The sequence below is a fragment of the Tiliqua scincoides genome, chromosome 1, assembly GCF_035046505.1.
Source record: "Tiliqua scincoides isolate rTilSci1 chromosome 1, rTilSci1.hap2, whole genome shotgun sequence".
Lineage (NCBI taxonomy): Eukaryota > Metazoa > Chordata > Lepidosauria > Squamata > Scincidae > Tiliqua > Tiliqua scincoides.
The window spans coordinates 286,657,438-286,678,379 of NC_089821.1; the positions used below are offsets into that span (position 1 = coordinate 286,657,438).

Consider the following 20,942-nt stretch of genomic DNA (forward strand, 5'->3'; position numbering starts at 1 on the left):
GGGGGTGTTATTGCAGGAAGCCTGCAGAAGAAATTCACTTGGTGGACCAGGTCTGGCTTCTACTTATTTATTTGTTTTACTTTATTTATACTTATTTATTTTAATTTGCCTGATGATGTTACTTCCACCATGACTTCACTTCTAGTCCACTTCTAGTCCACTTCTTGGACAGACTGTCTTTCTTAAAAGTGGGTCCCAGTGCTAAAAGTTTGAGAACTGCTACAGTAAGGTGTTAGTAAGCTGACACCCAGGTGTGTGTGTGTGTGTGTGTGACACCACTAGTGACCAAAATCACTAAAATCACAGTTTGGAGGAATAATACCATCATGTATTATCAATCAATGTGTCATTTCATGCAAAATGTGTTCTATCTTTGTTCTATCAAAAGGTACAGCCAAAAAACCAGTGGGGATGAAGTGATGTTAGATCACCATGCCCACCACCTGGGGTGTTGCCCTGCCTACTGCATGGGGGGTGACACACTGGTGTCCCACACCGGTTGATGCGAACCCTAGTGACGCCACTATGCAGAGGTCACTAGCCCCAACAACTTGTGCCTATACCAATGATCTGACCATCACACATCACTGGGGCGATATCCAGACCCTTTAAATGCCTTTCTGTGTATTTTGTTTATACACCCATTCTGTGCATTCAAGCTCTCGTTTCCTGTACATTTGCACTCCATGTTCAATTGTCTATGAACTAAGCAAAGATATCATATGTGCTCAGAAGAATCTATTCCCAAGGTAGACTTAGAGATGTACTATATTCACACACAGGTGGTCAGGCACATATAGTGTAATACCCAAAGCTGTATGTAAATATTCTGTGAACACCGTCACATGTAGCATCTCTGAAGCCCCAACAGTGATGCTAGATCAGGATCAAAGCTGCAGAAGTGCCCGCTTGGCAACCTGGGGCCATACTGTCTTTGAGCCTACTCAAGAGGAAGACACAGTTTTGGGATTAGAACCTTGGTTAGATCCAGGGAGCAGTGGGACATTCCAAAACCTTGTTTATTAATTACCGTCTCTTCTCATTGTTCTTTGGTATGCTGCCTGAGCATGAATAAAGTTCATGTCCAAGAGACTCCTTTTCAAATTCTCCTTTTCTCTTTGTCTGCTTGTAACTACCATTTTTTAGCTCAAACACTCACTCTGCTAGCTTAGCTGCTCCTCAGTTATTCCTTGACATTGACATCAGTTGTTCTGTAGTCAGGTTACTGATTACAGCTGTTTCCATGCCACCTTTATCCTATGTGCTCCCAAGCCTACAGTCAGCTAAACAAGGCTAGAACAACCATAGAATATATTTTCTCTTTTTCCTTTAGAGTAAGGGGCATTGGCTACCCCCCCATTTCCTTCCTGTGTCTCTTTTCCTTTCTTAACTTCATCTTGCGTTATTTGCATATCTCTCCAGTTCCAAGCCTTGGACTAGGCTTTCAAGCCTTTGATCAGACCGTTGTTAGGTCTTGCCTCGTCAGCTATTTATTTCTATTCAATTTGTGAAGCGTGACATGTATGTACGTGTTGTGGTGGGTGCCTGCCAGGAGAGCATGATTCTAGAATGAATGCTTTTTTTAAAAAAAAGCACACCTTACTAAGAATAATTATTGGCTGTATATATTCTTACATGAAAATATGAGTACTTTTTAGCATTCTGTGTGCATGTAGTTAAGCCATTTCTACCCAACGTTGCATATACGCAACAGTGACCAACTGTGTACACCTGTGGGCCAGGCAAAAATGGGTTAAGCCACATACTATATTGTCTAGACTACAAACAATGACCTGTGAAAAATCCTACAAGGCGCTGACCCAGCACAACAAAGGACTTAATGCTTGCCTAATTAGAAACATATGAGTAATCTTGTTCTAAATGGACACAACTATCTGTGTGATTAAAATTAGGCACTGTTTAGTGAGCTTTACAGAGACATTGGTAATTTTATTGTTAAGTACAGCCATTTTAGAATAATAGACTCCCCCTCTACAAAACTAAGCCAATTGTAAGGATTTGGGGAAGCTGTTTTCTGTAGTCCCAGCTTGCTTATGACATGAGAGTTGGCCACAACTGAGCTCCCTTCTCTAGGGAAACAACTACAAAAATTTTTTTTCTTAAAAAAAAAAAGGCTTTTCAGTGGTGAACTATGTCTAACACAGGGGTGTCCAAAGTTTTTGCAAGGCGGGCCACATCGTCTCTCTGATGCTGTGTCAGGGGCCGGGGGGGAGGGGGGAAAGAATTAATTTACATTTAAAATTTGAATAAATTTACATAAGTTTACATAAATGAATATATTAAAGATGAACTTATATGAATGAATGAAGGTCTTGCAATAGCTCAAGGCCTATAAAAGGCCTTGCACAAAACAAGGCTGGCTTTTCCTTTGCTGCCGCTACTGCATCACAGATGTCAATCAGCAAGCAGATGAGGGAGCCCTCACACGAGAGGTCAAACAATTGCCCTCACGCTGAGAGCAGTTGCGTTGGGCCAGTATGGGCTCCAACAAAGCTCCAGAGGGACAGAAGCTCATCGGAGACTGGGGGCTTCCTGAGGGCCGCATTGAGAGGCCTTGAGGGCTGCAAGTGGCCCCAGGGCCGGGGTTTGGGCACCCCTGGTCTAACACATAAGAAAGGCTAATTTTGAACTAAAGACACAGTTTGGTGACACTATCAAATTTTTTGTAGGAGTTATGCAGCAATTTTCAACCATTTTCATCTCTCAGCACATTGAGATGGTGCTAAAATTATCAAGGCACACCATCAGTGTTTTTACATTTGACAAAGAAAATCTTGCTGACAGTGGGGGGCTCACATCGCCCAATGGCCCTTCTAATAAATGACCCTCCCCCAAACTCCTGTTAACTGTGTTGCGGCACAGTGTTGAAAATTGCTGCCTTAACAGCTAGTATGTTGCATCATAAATAACTGCCAAGTTGTAATAAAAGTATTAAGACCAAGATCCTGCAAATTTAACAGACCTACATATCAATTTGAGTTAGACATTTATTTACTAACATTCATGCCTGTCATTTTCACAGTCCCCTTTCCTACTCATTGATTAGAACCGGGTATGTATCCAGAGAAGCAGAGGTTTTTCTTCTGCTGCATTTCTGTGAAAGTGATTTAATGATGTCATTCTCTGGTTGGTCTGTGGAACTCTGTGGTCTGTGGTTGGTCTGTAGAACTCCTCGCCACAGGATGTGGTGATGGCGCCTGGCCTGGATGCCTTTAAAAGGGGATTGGACAAGTTTCTGGAGGAAAAATCCATTATGGGTTACAAGCCATGATGTGTATGTACAGCCTCCTGATTTTAGAAATGGGCTATGTCAGAATGCCAGATGCAAGAGAGGGCACCAGGATGCAGGTCTCTTGTTATCTGGTGTGCTCCCTGGGGCATTTGGTGGGCCGCTGTGAGATACAGGAAGCTGGACTAGATGGGCCTATGGCCTGATCCAGTGGGGCTGTTCTTATGTTCTTATGGTTCTTGTGATGTCACAATGGACTTGATATAGTCAGTGTAGGCTCAGTGAGGCAAGAGGAAAAGTAAGTAGACTCCAGGACAGAGATCAGTGGTTTCATGTTCCTTATAAAGAAGGAAGCATTTAGCAAATACGATCAACTAGTATGATGGGACCTACTGTAATTCTCCATTTAGCTGCTGGTGGAATTTGCCATCTGCTCTTAAAGGTAATGGTCTAATCTATATTAATTTCTTTTTACTCATTTTGACAACAGCAGGTAAGGAGAATTTGTATGGTTTGCATTTGGTTTTTGCTAAGTGTTTTTTTTTTTGTTTTGTTTTACATTTTTAGCATTTAACCAGAACATGACTCTTTCAGAGGATGACCAAAATTAATGTCCTTCAAGAAAGCTGGTTAGTTCAGTGGTGTACTGCTTCCCTTCCCCTTGAATTTGAGAAGTACCAGAGGCATTAAAGTACTATGCCCTTTTATCATCTGGTAATTTTGCTAATCTGGACTTCAAGCCATTGGCTCGGGGAGACAAGTCTTGAGGGTCATGGGGGAAAAAGTAATTGAAAGAGCTTCCTGGTGTTACTTTTACCATTTGAAGCCAAACCATACAAAACTGCATACATTTTAGCAAAATCAACGAAGGCAGAAATTCTGACATATGATGTTGGTTTATCCCTGTCATGTTTTTTTTCTCCACACAAGGAGGGAAAAAAAAAGAATGCAGTTGGCAACCCTGAGTTTTGCTGTATGAATATTCATACTAATTTTTTTTTCCAGTTTCTGTTTACCTAATCCTAGTTCCATGAGCTTCAGTCAGCGGATTGTAACCTTATTAAAATTGAGTCACACCAGTTGTGAAAGGACTATCCAATTTTCTAGTGAAAGTGCTTTAGGGTTAGGGTTGGAGGTGGTCTGTGGTGGAGAGGCAGTCACAGAAACCTCCTCAAGGTATGGGAACATTTGTTACTTTACTTCAGGGCTGCAAAGCAGTTGCAGCGGTGATGGAAAGCTGGATAGGATTGGGCCCTATTTCTTGGAGAGGAAAAGAGAAAAACTGACAGAAACAAAAAAGGTGATGGTGGAAAGTGGGAAGGACCTGTCTAGATGGGGGGAGATGGTTTATTTTAATTGGTTGAGAGATACTCTGTGAGTCTAAAAGCTTCAGTTCCAGTCTTGTGCAGGTCCTTTGTGTGATTCTTCTACAATTGCAGTGTAAAATTCTAGCATTTTTTTTCTCATTAAGGATTTGAATTTAGATTATTGTAACATTTGTCAAATGAGGTGTAAGATGAAAGTTTTTTTAAATGTTACAAACAGCCTGTTTTCAAAACAATGTTTATGCATATTTGCATGGTATCAACTGAGTAATAAATTAGCTCCTGCAAATCATATGCAAATCATCTGTTTGCAGGTATTATATCAAGAGTGTGTTCTGTAAGCTTCCTTTCACTTCCCGTTGATGCAGTCTGGTGAACTCAGACCACGTTTAGAATGAGTGGGAATTACTTGAGCCACTGCTTGGTGGATTGTAACATCTAGATAGAACTCTAGCATATGGTGACTGAACATAGAGATCTGACTTTAGTGTTGTTGAATTGGCCCTTCAGTGTGCCTTTATTATTGAGAAAGAGTCAAATATGATGCTATATCACTGGACACTGTTTGTATTAAACTACAAATAGTACTGTAATTTATTGTGATTATTGATAATTGATCACCCTCATGTACAAAGGAATATATCTGCTAATTCCAAACATAATTTTCTTGTGATGAATTTGGAATAAGGTGGGGTGGAGGGGGCACCTCTGACTTTCAGCTCTCCTAAGCCATGAAATCTGCATTATATTCATAAATCCTATAATATGTGCTTCTGAAATTATACTGTTGATACATGCTATTTAGCTCATTATATATTGAACTTGATTCTACAAGCAGAGAGACACTTTCCTGGCAACTACGAGAAACTCCCACAGTGTTGCTTCCACTCCCGCAAGAGGGAATGGAACTCTGACAGCCCAATATTCCATCCCATGTATGTTGTTCCTCTTGGGTCTGTCTAGATCAGTGGTTCCCAAACTCCTCCGAGGAAGTTGGGACTGCTGTGAGTTGTTATGGGGGGGAGGGGTGTGTGGCCCCGACAGCGCCACAGAGATCGCGCAAACCAGAAGTGAGCTGCAATAGCAGACTAGAGCTCATTGCAGCTGTGCGAAGTGTCACAGAGATGGCTGCAAGCCTCCAGGACCCTTCAGGAGGCTGCAAGACACTCCCGGGTACGTAGGGATGTCCCTGGGGCCCTGTGGTACTGGGGACCCATTCCTGGGTCCTGGGTCACTCCCTTTAAGGGAACGACCCATTTCCAGTTTTCCTGGTGGGTCATGACCCATGAGTTTGGGAACCATTGGTCTAGATAGATTCTGAGTCTCTTGTGCTGTCATTGTGCCACATTATGGGCAGTGTGGGCTGTCATTGTATGCTGTGATAGTGCCGGTGTACATGGAGGTAAACTGGCATACCTCAACGATGAGATTGGGCTACAAACATTTCCACTATAAGCTTTACATCTGGAGCTATTCATTATGCCAAATACTTGGAGTGTTCACTTTGGCTCTTGAACTGTCATCTAGATAGTATAGTTAATCTTGGGATCTTATTAATCTAGTTAGTCTCTAGGCAGTGTATGAGGCACCTTGCCTTTGATTGGAATGGATGACTTCCTAGTTCTTTCCAGCCTTGTAATCATTTGGTTAAGTACAGGTTAAGTACAGAACATGTAGAAATACATTTTTTGCATCCAGAAAGTCAGTCATTATAGTCAAAAGCAGCAAAAACAACAGAGTCTTGTGGCACCTTGAAGATTAACACATTTCTTGCAGTATAGGCTTTTGTGAACTACACTTCACCATTTTCATGAATCTGACAAAGTGGAATGTGGTCCATGAAAGCTTTATTTAACCATAAATTGTTAGTCTTTAAGGTACCACAAGACGCTTTTGTAATTTCTGCACTGGTCTCCTGGTGACTTTTTGTGTTCGATCTCTGTCTGTAATATTTGAGGGTTATATTGGGCAAAAAACAGAGCACAGTCACCTGCTATTCTGAGCTCTTGCTCCTGCCACGAGTACTTTATTCCTCACTGGATTTGAAATTAGCGATTACAGTAATGCTAAAGAACCTGATTTTGAAGTCAGAAAAGGCAAAAGGCACCTGAGTGTTAGAGGCAGGAAAGAATGAGATAGAAAATCTCCCACCAAAGATATTATTCTAAAAATCAGTTGTTTTTAGTACAGTGAAGTACAGTCATCCTGTGTGCCAACATGAATAAGGGAGGGGCACAGAAATGTGCTTCAGACCTATCAGTTACAATGAGATTCAGATTTAAGATTTAAGAGCAGCTTACACATGACTCCCAGGTAGTCTGCCATCCAGTTAGCAGTTAGTTTTAGCAATGGAATGACTTCATATACCTGTGCAGGCCCTTTTACGGTCAATGTTTTGCAGCTTAATGTTCAAATGGAATGGGATAACTTCTTGCATAAAAAGAAAAAGGGGAAATGGGGGCTGGATGGCAGACTACCTGGGAGTCATGTGTAAGCTGATCTTAAATGAATAAGGTTGGGGTACTTGGTTATGATTATTAAATGAGACAAGGGCAAATTGTTACTAATCATTGCAAGAGCTGTGTGTTCCCAGGTGTGACTGCTTTCTGCCACTGGGTAATTCATATGGAGACATTGGTGTTGGTGGAATTAGCTGAGAATTGTGGTGTTGATAATGGAAAGAGTGGATTCCTGTAAAAAATCAATTGCAATACTTTGGTCAGCTATGCTAGTACTCATATAGAGATATGAGACATGGACTGAAGAAAGAACTGTGTGCAATCTTGGATTGGACCTCCAAACACACACACGCACACACACACACACACACACACACACACACACACACACACACACACTCCTTTTGCCTTATGCTTCTTTACTAATGAATGAAAACCAGGGTGAAATCATTCAAGATAATTGATTTTTCGTCATTAGTCAATTTTAAAAACCCCTAGTGGCTAAAGAGCAATTTGTGAAAAGCAGTTAATTAGTCACATTAAGTTATCTGTTAGACAATTCCATAGACGATGCCAACTTCACAATAAAACTAACCCTCAATAAATCCTCCTCCTTTGCACGATTTATTAGATGGTTAGGAAACTTGCTAAGGCACATACTAATCTCCAGACTCGGAATGGAAAGTTCTGGGTTCATTGAATGTTATTTGTGGTGCCTAGGTATTGGCAACTGTAATTAAGAACTTGGTGGATTTCTGTGGTTAATTATCCCTTTAGAATATTACTGGAAGTCACCAGATCAATGTGGACATTTCTTTGACTGCGCAGGACTTGACATGGAAAAAAAAATCTGTTGCTGGTTGTTGCAAAAGATCAGAATGTCACGTATGTTTTTGAAGCATTTCATGATCACAACAAACAATACTGACCAACCTTCGGTGTCCTTCTCTTTGTCTTTTTGCAGCGAGAGATGAGAACGTAGCCACCTTCCGTGGCTCTGAATATCTGTGTTATGACCTCTCCCAGAATCCCATTCAAAGCAGCAGTGATGAGATCACACTCTCCTTCAAGACGTGGCAGCGCAATGGGCTTATTCTGCACACGGGCAAGTCGGCCGATTATGTCAACTTGGCTCTGAAAGACGGCGCAGTCTCCCTGATCATTAACCTGGGTTCTGGAGCCTTCGAGGCCATTGTGGAGCCTGTCAGTGGCAAATTTAATGACAACCATTGGCATGACGTAAAAGTGACACGCAACCTGCGGCAGGTAATGGGGAAGGAGAGAGAATGCTGGGAAAGTTTCTCTCTGGCATCAAAGTTTGGGCAGATGAGTAGTCTTAGGGCAGCTGTTAGACACATGGGGACTTAGGGTGGGAGCAGCTGAGCATTGGTACCCTCACCTTGCGCAGTAACTGGGAAAGAAAACAAGTACTCATTAATTTACTGTAACTTAGCCTCATTGCAATATCTTCATTTCCACTTAATAATTTTCTGTCTTTTTTTCTCTCCTGATTTGATTTAACAATACGATTTTGTGACTTAACTTTACTTTCATCTCCCTTTTCCTTTGCTCTTTCCCCCTCCTTTTCTTTATTTTATTATTTCCTTAATTACATTTCAATCTTATCAGTAATATTCTTGTTGCATTTAATTACAGTAGGAAAGGAGCCTATTTTCTGCAGTCGCTTTATCCACTCCCTTTTTCTCCTTTATGTCCCGTTAATTGATTTAACCATTTCCATGATGTCATTACTCTAATTCTGTAAGGGCCCAATCTGCTTGGAAGCCTTCCTGCACAAACCCTGTTGAAATGCATGACATACAACTAAGACCATTTCAATAGGGTTTGTGCAGGAGAACTACACAGTGGGCCCATAATCTGTTTCTGCCCTTTCTCACTATCTTTTTTTAAAACCTTTTCTGCATATATTACTTAGTTTAACCTTATGCTCCTGACACTTAACTGCCCATACTTCTTTTACACCTCCTTATTTCTTTGCTTTGGTTTTTTGTTATGAAACTGCACTTCAACTTTCTCTGTCCACTCTTACCTATGAGTATTTTAAACAGGACCTACTAATCAAAACCACCTTGGAAGAGCGCTTTCCCCCTGATTCTTGCACTTTTGAAAGTGCATCTGCTGCTTCTCTTAAGCAGGCAGCTCCATCAGGTGACGTTACGCAAGCAGCCTTAAAATCCAGAAACCTCTCTCACACGCTCATAAAATATAAATATTAACTTTTAATAGGTAAGATAAATTTAAACAACCTTGCTTCTGAAAGCTGGTGAATGTGTCAAGTCACTTGGGTCCTTCAGCAGCATGACAAATGAGCTTTCCAGTGTGTATGTAAACTATTTGGGGTCTTATTGATTGGTAAATGCTGTGTAAATAGCTTGTAAATGGAGATTCTTTTAAATTAATACATTAATGTTAAAAAATATTTACAAGCATTCAGACTTGCACGTGTTGATGTAAGCAAAACATAGCCTATTTATTTTGCTTAATCATATGAACAATCATTTTATACAACTTTAGGGGCCTTCAGGGAACAGTTACACTAACAGAAAATAATATAATCCTCCTGCCTAAGGGCATTAACTAATCACATTCAGAAGCCAGGAAAATCTTTCTTCCCCATGGGCGTTTTGGTGCATAATTAGGCTCACTTTCCAGGGTCTTCTAAGAGATCAAGTAACATCAGCAATGGAGTTTTCATTTCTCTTCAGAAACTAATCTGCATATTCTAGGATGCATTTTTCTTACATTGTAATTTGGAGTGTTTTGTTTTTTTTAAACATTATTTGAGGTATATCTGAGCGATTGGTTGCTCTAAATGTCCATATAATTACCTGTTTTGGACTGAACATCTAAAGAGCTCTCATGTTCCATGTTGCAATTCATTCTGAGCAGAACTCCTAGTCTTTAAAAAGGCAGCTCATCTTGAGTTCAAACAATTTGAAACAGCCTATCTGGACTGAAGAAAATCCATACTGAATGCAAGGAGAGCTTAAGCCAACAAACTATCTCATGGCCAGGCCAGAAGTTTTCTTGTAGCTGCTGTTATAGAACAAGAACAGATCTTGTGACAATAGCAGAGGGACTAAACAACCGCTCTTCATTTTTCTAACCATTTATCTTTAGTCTTAAAATGAATGCATTGAGCTTAAACATTCTAATATCTTAATAACTTAAGCATTCTTATATTCTAGTAATTTTTTGGTCTCACTTTCCAGTGGTAATACTGCCAGCCAGTGCCATATCTAGTGGCAAGGAGTTCCACAAACAAGCCATGTGCTATGAGAAAAAGAATTGTTTGCAGACTTGCCATAGGTCAATTTTACTAGTTAAAGCATTATGTGCGGAAAAACATCCTGTATCCTAGTCATTTTCCCCTTCAATATGTTTCAATATGCCTTGTACTTCAATTATATCTCCTCTTATCCTTCCTTTTTTTCTAAACTTTTCTGATCTTTACCCATATTGAATATATTCAATATTTTCCTGTTACATTGGGTACAACACTTCCTGTTGTATAGTTATTCTTTTAACAGTGCCATGACCTGAAATATACACTTCAATACCCTTGATTTGCTCTCATGGGTGTATTAAACCTTATCAGTATCATCATCTCCCATCCAATTACTAAACATTTTAACATCAGCTTGCCATTTTGCGGATTGCTGCAAATTGAACCAATGTTTTTCAAAGAGGGATTACAAGAGCATTCTAACCTATTATTTTTTGTATTGGTAAAAAACAATTCAGTTAGATAGGATGGGGTATGTATAATTGTAGTGGTCTTCTGAATTCATTTCATCATTGAAGTGCCTCTGCTATTTTGGTTGCTACCTTCTTAGTGAGCTCCTTCTGTTACTCTTCATAGACTGCTTTAAACTTACCTCACTTACATCTGATCCTGATGGAGATGTAGCCTGTTGGCATGGTGCACATAGGAGCTTACTCTCAACAAATCTGACAAGACTGCCCTGTTATTCTTCCTGTCACTTTCAGTCCCTTAACTCTTATCAATACACACTATTGAAACACCTGTCATCGTGATGGCAAGGTATGTGCACAGGGAGAACTTGCACTTTTACATCCCTTTGCTCCTGTGACATCCTTTTCAGTGAGGGCCAGGCCATCATCAAAGATTGGTTTTGCCCTCAGTTTGTGTCATTCTGAAATGCACTATTTTCTCTTTCTTCCATATTCTAAGGGACATACCATTTGGTTGAGAGCTGAACTTGCTTCCTACTGCCAGTGGCTGTAGCCATTGAGAAGCAAGCCTGCTCCTGCCATATCCCCCTCTGTTTCATCCTCACAGTAGTGTGTGTTGCAATGTTGGGGGCTAGTATACAGGTAAGGGTATGATTGAATGGGCTTTGGGGTGGCAACTGTCCTTTAGGTGAGTAATCTTCTACATTGACTTGTCACGATATAGTTCTGTGCTGTGAAGCAATTTTGTGCAATGTCACTGCATCTCATCTGGTATTGGTACCTGTCACTGGAACAGCAGCAGAAACCACTTTGCTGCACCAGTGTGACATGCTGACCCTGTTTGTAAGACTAGTAGAATAATAAATAATAAATAAATAATAAACTTTATTTATATCCCGCCCTCCTCCCTAAAGGGACCCAGGGCGGCTAGTAGAATGTGTCCCCCTCCGCCCATTAGTTTTCAAGGTACTGAGGACGATAATAGAGACAAACGACATACTGGAGTCTTTTATGTTTGAATTCTGGTAGCACCACCTAACCAAAGGATGTAACTTTTTAGTGTGTCCATGTGTCTTCAACCTCATCCTGTGCAGCTTTTATCCTGTGCAGCTGGTTCCTTAGATTTGTAAACTGAAAATAACAATTTCAGGTGTCTTTCTGATGTACTCTCTTGGAAAGACAGATCAAGAGAACTCTCTGGGCTTCTTCTCAATCCCTCTATCAAATATAAGCATTCATCTTACATCATGGGGGACCAATGGCTATACTGATATTCTGGAATGCTTCCTACTTTCATACTTTTTTTTTCTTCTTTAGATCTTCAGGCACTTCTTAGAACACTTCTCCATTTTTCTTGGCTTTTTTTTTTTTTTTTTAACATTTAACTTACCAGCATGTATTTTTTGGTTTCTTGCTGCGAATGGTATTTCAGCTTTTTAAAGAATGCCACTTTTGAAAAGGTACATTTTTAATCCAGGGCTGCAAATCTTTCATTTCTGCATAGTTGAGGCATCTGTGTGTGAGCACTGAGGTGGTAGGGTGTCAGGTTCAATTCTTTCTTAAAGGATCATGGCAATGCAGTGTTCCTACTGAAGGCAATGGTTCTCTATTTCCCCTGGATCATTTACAGATGTAAATTTCATTTCTTAAGCAGCAGATGGTGATCCCATTTCATTCAAGCATTCTCTCAGTTCAGTAAAGGACCATCAGCTTCAAATACAATTTTATAACATAACTTTATTCATTTTGTCCATTTTTAAAAACACTTTCAGAATGGATGCTCTCTGAAATTCTCTCTCTGCTTCATTGACCATTTTGGTTAATGGTGTGTATTATTTCCTGACAATGGGTGAAAATCAGTCTTCAATGACAAGCAATGTCCAAAGGAAAATTAATCTTCCTCACATGCCAGAGCTGCCTGTTCAAAACATAGGAGTAGGGGAGGACGGCAATTCAAATTATAAGTGGAGATCGGTTATGTAAATAAAGATCTTCCCTTTTCCTTGTCAGACAGAGACATATAGCCAATGCATACACATAGCAGTTTCATATGGCACAAATCTGGCTGGACCCCTTAGGTGGGAGATCAGTATTTCCCTTACAAAAAATAAAAAAATAAAAAAAATCCCTGCACCTACACATAAAAGAAGCTAGCACACCAGGAACTCTGCTAGCCTAGAATTTCTCTTCCTTACACAGTAGTTTTCTATGTGCAAGGAGATTTGTGTGCATGAAAGAGAACATTCAAACATGCTATCCCTGCACTTGAAGTCTCAAGTAATACAGCCAGCAAGAAATGGATGTATTCAGCTTCTAATAAACCCCAAACGTTACAATTTATCTTTAAGTTTTTCTTGAGTATCCAGCACAAATACCATAGTTATCTTATTATTAATTTAATTAAAATCTTTGGTATGTTTAGCACATGGGAAACGTTTTTGTGGGTGGGGGTGTGATAGTTAATGTCTTTCACCAGCACTTTCAGAAGAGGGTTGGTAACAAGGCTGCTTGTTAGAGATGCAGCAGGCCATGCAGGGAGTACAAAAATTAAGGCCTATTACAATTCTGCTACTACATTTGGCAACTCGCCTGCCCGCCTGCCTGCTCTACCTTCCCCTTATAATTTCAAGAATATCATAAGACATGTCAGGAGTATGTGGTGAGAGGTTTCTCGACGTATTTGTTTTCATTGTAAAAAGAGAGAGGATATGAAATAATTGTACAATTGCAGTTGTACATTCTCTAGTTAATTAGCATTCCAAGCTAATAGTGACTGAAAATCTAGACACATTGGATTGGAATTTCTGGCTATGAAATTGACTAACAATTGTATAAAACTGTACATCAAACAGTTGCATTTTATTGAACTGAGTCTACAATTTTCAATGTAATCCAAACTAGAGACAAATCATAGTTTATCATTTGACCCAGTGTCACCTCTAAGGTCAAACAAATTTTGCAGGTTTCTGAAACACTTGTGTAAAAATGTGTCACACCTGTTTACCAAACGCAGTGGTGGAATAAATATACCCACCACAGGGACGATGCCTCTCTCGCGAAAAACGATAACTTGTTCCTAGCAGCCTCACAGTATCAATAGGTTTTGAGAAGACACAGTGGGTCACCTACTCCAATCCTGTACATTTGTTGAGACTTCCTATGAAATACTTCTGAGAATAAGATCCCCCCCAAGTCAAGGGAGCCCAAGTAGTTTGTTCTATTGCTGAATCACTCCTAATTAAAAAGTCTTCTGTAGCTCTAGAGCAACAATTGTCTATTGACTGAGCAATGAATATTGGAATATGAAGTCTTTGTGGGCTATGCCCACGGTAATAATTACAGTGACCATATTTTAAGCAGAAAAACAGGAGGAGGGACAAAGTTTTCCTTCTAAATAAGTATGCAGATATATTAACAACCTCCTTTGTGTAATTAGAGGTAATTAAAGTACTTCAGCAATTTTTTATTAAACTAAAGTGGACATGCCTCTTTTCCCCAAAATTGATAGCATTTTTGACAGACCTGGATACTGGAGGTCAGCTATGCAAGCCTCCCAGTAAGAAATAGAGGCAAACCTTTTTTTTTACCCCTGAAAAGGACATGTTAAATTCTATCAGATGATTTCCTTTCCTTCTAAAATGTCTATCGCAAGCAATCACCATGCCTTCCACAATTAGGCAAACTTCTCCCCACCCTCCTGAGTACTACAGGTGAGCTATACGTCATCTCTGTTAGTCCAACCTCTCATGTTCTGTATGTCTTTCCTGAGAGTCACCAGTCCATCTGCTTTAAAGAAATCTGGAAATTGGGGTACGGGAAGGACAACCCCAGGGAATCGTCTATCAACAGCCTGCAGCAAGAGATATATTCGGTTGGTTAGAATAACTGAGCAGCATCTGAGGGCAGCAGTGGCTGGAATAACTGAAGGGAGAGAAAACTGGGGTGGGCTGTGGGATGGAGCAATGTCGGGATCTCTCATGACGGTACTTATTTGTGGGATGGAGAAGTGTGGATGGGGGATACTCTTTGATGGAATTTTAGAATGTAAGTATTGTTTATATTCTTTAATTTCAGTCCAGTTGGGGGAGGGAGTGTAAATAAAATCTCTCAGGGTGGGATTGGCAGGAAACAGTATAAGGAGATTGGGAAGGGTAGGCAGCTCCCTTCCTCCTAACAATCTATATGGCATGGTTTCCCAGACAGTCCTGCTCATATTGTCCTCTTTCTCACTCTGTGTGTGTCGGGTGCCCCACGCCTTTTTTTGAAAGACTAACACTAGACCATTCATGCAATGTGTCATTTTTACTAACCGACTAATGTACTAACACCCTAACGACTCATCTTTGCTTTTAGTTATTTTAATTAACAATCGTTCTGTTCACAATTTTTTAATTTCCTTTCTTCCCCCTTTTCCGCAAAGCACTCAGGCATTGGACACGCTATGGTAAACAAACTACATTGTCTGGTAGATATCATTCTTATTGTCTCTTTTTTTGGGTTTGCCGTGTGTTACCTGCCTTTACCTTTCCATTCCCCATTACCCCGTTTTCCCCTCCCTTTTATACTTACCTCCCTTTTTTATTTTGTCTTTTGATTTTGCTATAAACACCTTTTTCCTCCTCTTTATTTTGTATTTTTTTAATTCTTTAAGAAAAAAACAAAACAAGAAGCAAACAAACAAATACAACAGTTCTGGAAATGGAATTTGATCATCTCTTTCATTGGCTTCTTCACTTTTCTCTTAATTTTTAAAAATAATATATATATTTTTCTACTTTTACTCTATTTTTGATATTTTTTGTTAATTTTTTCTTCTCTCTCTTTCCTTCTGATTTTCTTTCTTTCATGCTCTCTCTTCTTGCCGCTTTGTTTCTTTGTACTCTCTGAAGGTTTCTAGCTCAACAACCATGTCAGGGCCTATAGTTTGTTGTGGTGAGGCCAATCTTTACCCCCTCATCCTTTTGTTGTGGCAACAGCTGTTGTAGGCAAAACTGGCCAGAGCTCTCCTCTTCTTCCCTATTTCATTCTAACCGTTTCCTCCTGCCAACCTCCCATACGTCTGTTCTCTCTCCCTCTCTTTTTCTCTGACCTTCCATCATCTGACATGGCCGAAAGGAGCTCAGCCGGTTGTTTGTTTCAGTACATATTCTGCATGGCATGTCCACATCTGGTTAAGCCCCACCTTACTATGAGTCTCACTCTCTCTTCCTCCATTTCTACTCCTAGCCACCTAACAACATGTGAATCAAATGCACATCATTTTCACTCCCTTCCTTCCCCTACTCCCCCTCCGCCCCCCTTCACCCTCCATTTGATATGGGGTCTGGACTTTTTTCATTTTCTGTTAAGGCTTGGATGGTTCTTCTTTTAGTTTAGTTCTTCTTTTCTGTTTTTTGATGATTGCATGCAAGTGTGAAGAAGTCAGTCTCTCTTTTTCTCTCTTTCTGCATTTTCTCTCTCTTTCAAATCTTTCCTTCTTCTGGTCTCTGAATATCATTGGCATGGGTGTGTCAGTGTGGTGTGTACGCCCGCTTGCTGTTTTTCTCTCTTTCTCTCTCAATCTCTCACCTATTCCTCACACTTGCAGGTGTGTGGTTTATTTTCCTTTTACCCTCACCTGTTTTGCATTTATTATCTTCTTGCTGGTAATCCAGATTTTTCTCTTCTTCTTTTTTTTAAACTTTTTGAGTTGCGGTGGTGGGTGGTGGGTGTGTGTCTCCATAGGTACATAGCATGTTCATCCATAATGTATTGAAAGTGAGATCCCCTCCCTCCCTCCCTTCCCTGAATGCATGACCGTCAGTGTGCTGTGAGCAAATAAAAAATAAAAAAGAAGCAAAATCAAATATATCAACTTCATTAGTCTCTGTACTAACGATCGTAACTAACAAAAATCACAACAAATAACAAATTAATCATAAAATCAGCTCAGATAAGCTCTGTCTTGGAAAAAAAAAACAGTTCCATTTTCTGGCCTGATTAAGCGGAAACTATTGGGGCAGGTAGAATAGCTTTCCTTGGCTTTAGCAGTGCTGAAATAGCAAAGCAGGTAACTGAGGAACTGAAGCAAAGGAACAAAAAAAGCAGACTAGAAAATGGAACTGAGCTGCTCTGAATAAAAAAACCTTAGCAAATATTAAAAGCTGCATAAAAAGTAGGGGAGGTGACTTACTTTTCTAAGAACCATAAGGTCATTGCTGGGAATTTTGTTTTTTTTCTTTTGTTTTTTTTGTTTTGTCCATTGTGTCCTTCAAACAGGTGACTATCTCTGTGGACGGGATCCTCACCACTACAGGCTACACACAGGAGGACTATACCATGCTAGGTTCAGATGATTTCTTCTACGTCGGTGGGAGCCCCAGCACAGCCGATTTACCTGGTTCCCCAATCAGCAATAATTTCATGGGCTGCCTCAAAGAGGTAAATGTTTCAACCAGTTTTACTTTCTTGTCCAACAATGTCCAGCTTTTTGGGATTTGGGTGACTGAATATTTCGTGGCATTGTTGAAACTCCTGTTTGCACTTCCAATGATTTCTACACGCACAATAAGAGAACAAGCAGCTACTATCTTGTGTTTGCAGCCAGACCCCTGTGATTTCATCAAATTGTTGATTCAGCTGTATGATGAAGGGAACCACAAGAGGGTCTTGATTCACACAGATGTACTGAGGCTGAGACAGGTGGGAAAGAGCCAGGCTGTGCGGAGTACAAGCAAAGTATGACTGTCGGAGAGAGTGACGGTTTCTCTGAGTCTGAGAAACTGCAGCTGATTTTGTACATTTGTAGGTTATCATGGCCAGCAGTAATCCAACAATTTAACATATCCAAGTAAAAAGACTAATGGTTGTGCAAAATCCACGTTGTTAAAAAGTCTTATATTTGTTCTGTAACTTTTTCAGAACTTTGTCAGGGAAACTAGCCTAGGCAGGACACATTGCTAGAGAAAGCCAGAAACGGAAGTTAAAAACAGCAGCCTCCAGGTGTTAAATTGTAGAGTTTCATTTAACTGATTGCAGCTAATTTTGTTTGTTTGTTTGTTTGTTTGTTTGTTCCCCACCTTTCCTAAAGCTGAAGGCGGCTTACAAAACTTAATACATAAAACACAGCATAAAATTACAAAACAAACAGTTAAAATCTAGATCATTTAAAACCAGCACAACAGTAATATAATAATTCTATTAAAAAAAAAAACCCATAGGTGGTGACAAGTAAAAAAGCAAAACATGACAAGTTAAAACACATGAACACACAATAAAAACAGCGTACATAAAAGACAAACAGGAGTGTTCCACCCTTACCTAGCCCCAAAAGCTAATATGAATACAAATGTTTTTAAACCTCCTGGAAACTCTCTATTGAAGGGCCAGATTTTAGATGTTCTGGTAGTGAATTCCATAAAAGTGGTGCCACAATGAGAAGGTCCTATTTCTTGCCACCACACCCCTCAGTTCTTCTAGCAGTGGCACCCTAAACACAGCCCTCTCCAATGAACTAAGACAGTAGGCAGGATTATATGGGAGTAGGCGGCCCTTCAGATACCATGGTCCTAGGCTATTTAGGGCTTTAAAGGTAAGTACCAGCACTTTGAATTGGGCCTGGAAATGGGCAGCCAGTGTAGCCACCGGAGTAGCGACTCAACTGAGAAGTTGAGTCCCTGTGACCACATGGGCCATTGCATTGTGTACTAATTGCAGTTTCCGGACTGTCTTCAGGGGCAGCCCCATGTAGAGTGCATTACAGTAGTCTAAACAAGATGTCACTAAGGCATGGACCACTGCTGCCAGATCTGATTGTAATTGATAACTGTTCACAACTTTGGCTGCATTCATTTTTCAATTGCTAGAAGTGCTCGAGAGCTGTTCTTTTTGCTCCTTTCAGCATGCCCGGCTCTCATTCTTTTTTCACATTCCAGCATGCTCACCATGCTAGCAATTTGAATTGTGCACTCAGAATTAGAAAAGATGGCCACCTTCATGCATTTGTTTCTAATGGGTGCCATATATTATGGTAACAACATGGTGGCCTCCATGCAATTGATTTAAATGACTCCTCAGGACTGGATGCCATTTTGTCATTTTTGTAATGAACCGTGCTAGATGCATGCTAGAGGCATTCTAGAAACATCACTTCCTCCTATTTCCAATCTGAAAAACGAACACAGCCTACATGAGGGGAAAACTGAACCACAGGCCCATACCTGAATGGGGGGGGGAGAAATACAGTAGAATGTTTTCGTAGGAAAAATACTGTATATCAAATCATGTAGAGAGAGTCAAATAATAAGTTGTAAAAGTGTCTGAGGAACAATACAATGAAAGTAAATAATGTACTACTGTTGGAAAACCATAGGTAAGTGTCCAGTTTTGGAGAGCAGCAGTTCTTTTAGGAAATAGATACAGGAGAATTTGAGAGAAGACTGAAATTCTATGAGGTAAAAAACACTGACAACAGTGTCTACATTGGCGGGGGACCAGCTTGTAATTTAGAAAGTTGACAGAATAAGCTTAGGGAGTTGTTCCAAACCCTCTCCTTCACCCACACTGTCTCACACAAGATGAGGATGGACATGATTTTTGGCAGTGTCATTCTAGCCCCCTGCTAACCCCCACCCCCAGTCTGCTCCTACGAATTGGAGAACCACAGGATCAAGATGTTAGGTCTCATGGGGGGGGGGGCTGGGATGGGAAATTGTGACAGGTTGTGCTCTTCTCCCTCATGCACAAGTGGAAACAGGGTTTGAAGTCAGTTCTATAAAAGAAAAAAAATGCTAAAAAGGTGGTTCCCCTTCCATGCTCAAAAGCAGCATATCAGATACTGCAGTGACAAGGAAAGTAATGGCATTCCGTTTTCAGTTCATCTCCAATAACTAATAATAGTCCACAATGTTTGTGTCTTTCTGAGGAAAATGCATGAATAGTTTTTTATATAGTTTAAAGACATAGCTGGAAGGATTTAAATGAACAAAGAAAAAAAAAATGCCAATAGTAATCTAAAAGGTTCCTATAGTATACTGAAGGGAAACAGAAAGCAGTATTGTGTGAATATATGAAACAAAAGTAGGTGGAAAAATATACATGGAATCCAAAAAAGGGAAGGAAAGTTATTCTGATGAACAAAAAAGCCAGGAATAGAGAGACAATGATAACAAAGGAAACTTCAAGTTCACTCCAGGTCAAAACATAGTAAGTAAGTAGGTAGGTAGGTAAGTAACAGCCCAAACCTGAGCTGCTCCAGGGCGTGCAGCTTTGGTGGCACCGAAAACAGCTGCTGCCAGATCCTGCGCACCACGGGCTACTGCGGGCGGTGCAAAAGATGTTGCTTCCAACCATGACATCACTTCCAGGTTAATGACATCACTTCCGGTGGGTCCCGACAGATTGCCATTCTAAAAAGTGGGTCCCAGTGCTAAAACATTTGAGAATCACTGCAGTAACTTCTATCCAGAATGTAGAACTGTAAAATAACGTAAAAATGCCAAAAACAAAGAAAAGAGAACATCCAAGGCATGTACATGTTTATACATTAACAAACAGAGGAGAACAGGAGAAGCATTATAAAAGAAATCAGATTTACAGTTATTTGGAAAACAACAAAAAGTCTGAACAGATGTGTGTTTATTGAACAGAGACCAGAAGCAAAGCTAAATTTTAAAAAACAAAACAAACAGACAACACAGTGTGGCAGATTTTACTGAGAGTGTAGCTGAAGCACCAACTGTGTCTTTACAGGTTGGAAAAACACAGAGCCTTGCCAAACACATAATCAGTTACGGTATGGGCAGTTTGACAAGTGGGGTGTGCAGCAAAATGTTGCAGCATATTCTCAGTCCTAAGCGAAGGACTCTTCTTTAAGATGGCAGCCCTCCCAGCCCTCATGGGAACTACAAGGTTCTCATCTTGTAGTGTTATTCACACTGGTGGGGATGGGCAGCGGAGGGGTATAAGCAGGGTAGCAGACACTGTTTTCTCTTTCCTACTCTCTTGAGGTCTTCTCTTGCTGTGCAGTTAGCACCATAGGGTTATTTTAAGGTGTGGCTGGCAGCCCTGAACCTAAGTGTTTCATTGCTATACGGTATGGATGGTTCTGGAGAATGGAAAAGGGAAATAGTATTGATTTTCCTTTCTTTGTACCTGAAAGATTCTTGTATAGGTCAGGAGGGGAGGTGTTTTTAACCACATGGCACAAAGACC

The 20,942-nt window shown here is 40.3% G+C and overlaps 1 protein-coding gene across 13 annotated transcripts in view; it reads left to right on the forward strand.

Moving 5' to 3' along the window:
- Nucleotides 1–20,942, forward strand: part of NRXN3 (neurexin 3) — a 1,424,661-nt gene that overhangs the window by 333,301 nt on the left and 1,070,418 nt on the right. For 4 of the 13 annotated variants that reach the window (XM_066627913.1, XM_066627922.1, XM_066627968.1 and 1 more), the window contains exons 3-5: nt 8,005–8,300; nt 15,172–15,195; nt 17,010–17,171. In XM_066627913.1, the coding sequence (XP_066484010.1) occupies nt 8,005–8,300; nt 15,172–15,195; nt 17,010–17,171 (482 nt within the window). Of the gene's footprint in view, nt 1–7,998; nt 8,301–15,171; nt 15,217–17,009; nt 17,172–20,942 lie in introns of those variants that run through there. The other 9 variants (XM_066627886.1, XM_066627867.1, XM_066627878.1 and 6 more) reach the window with 5 other exon arrangements.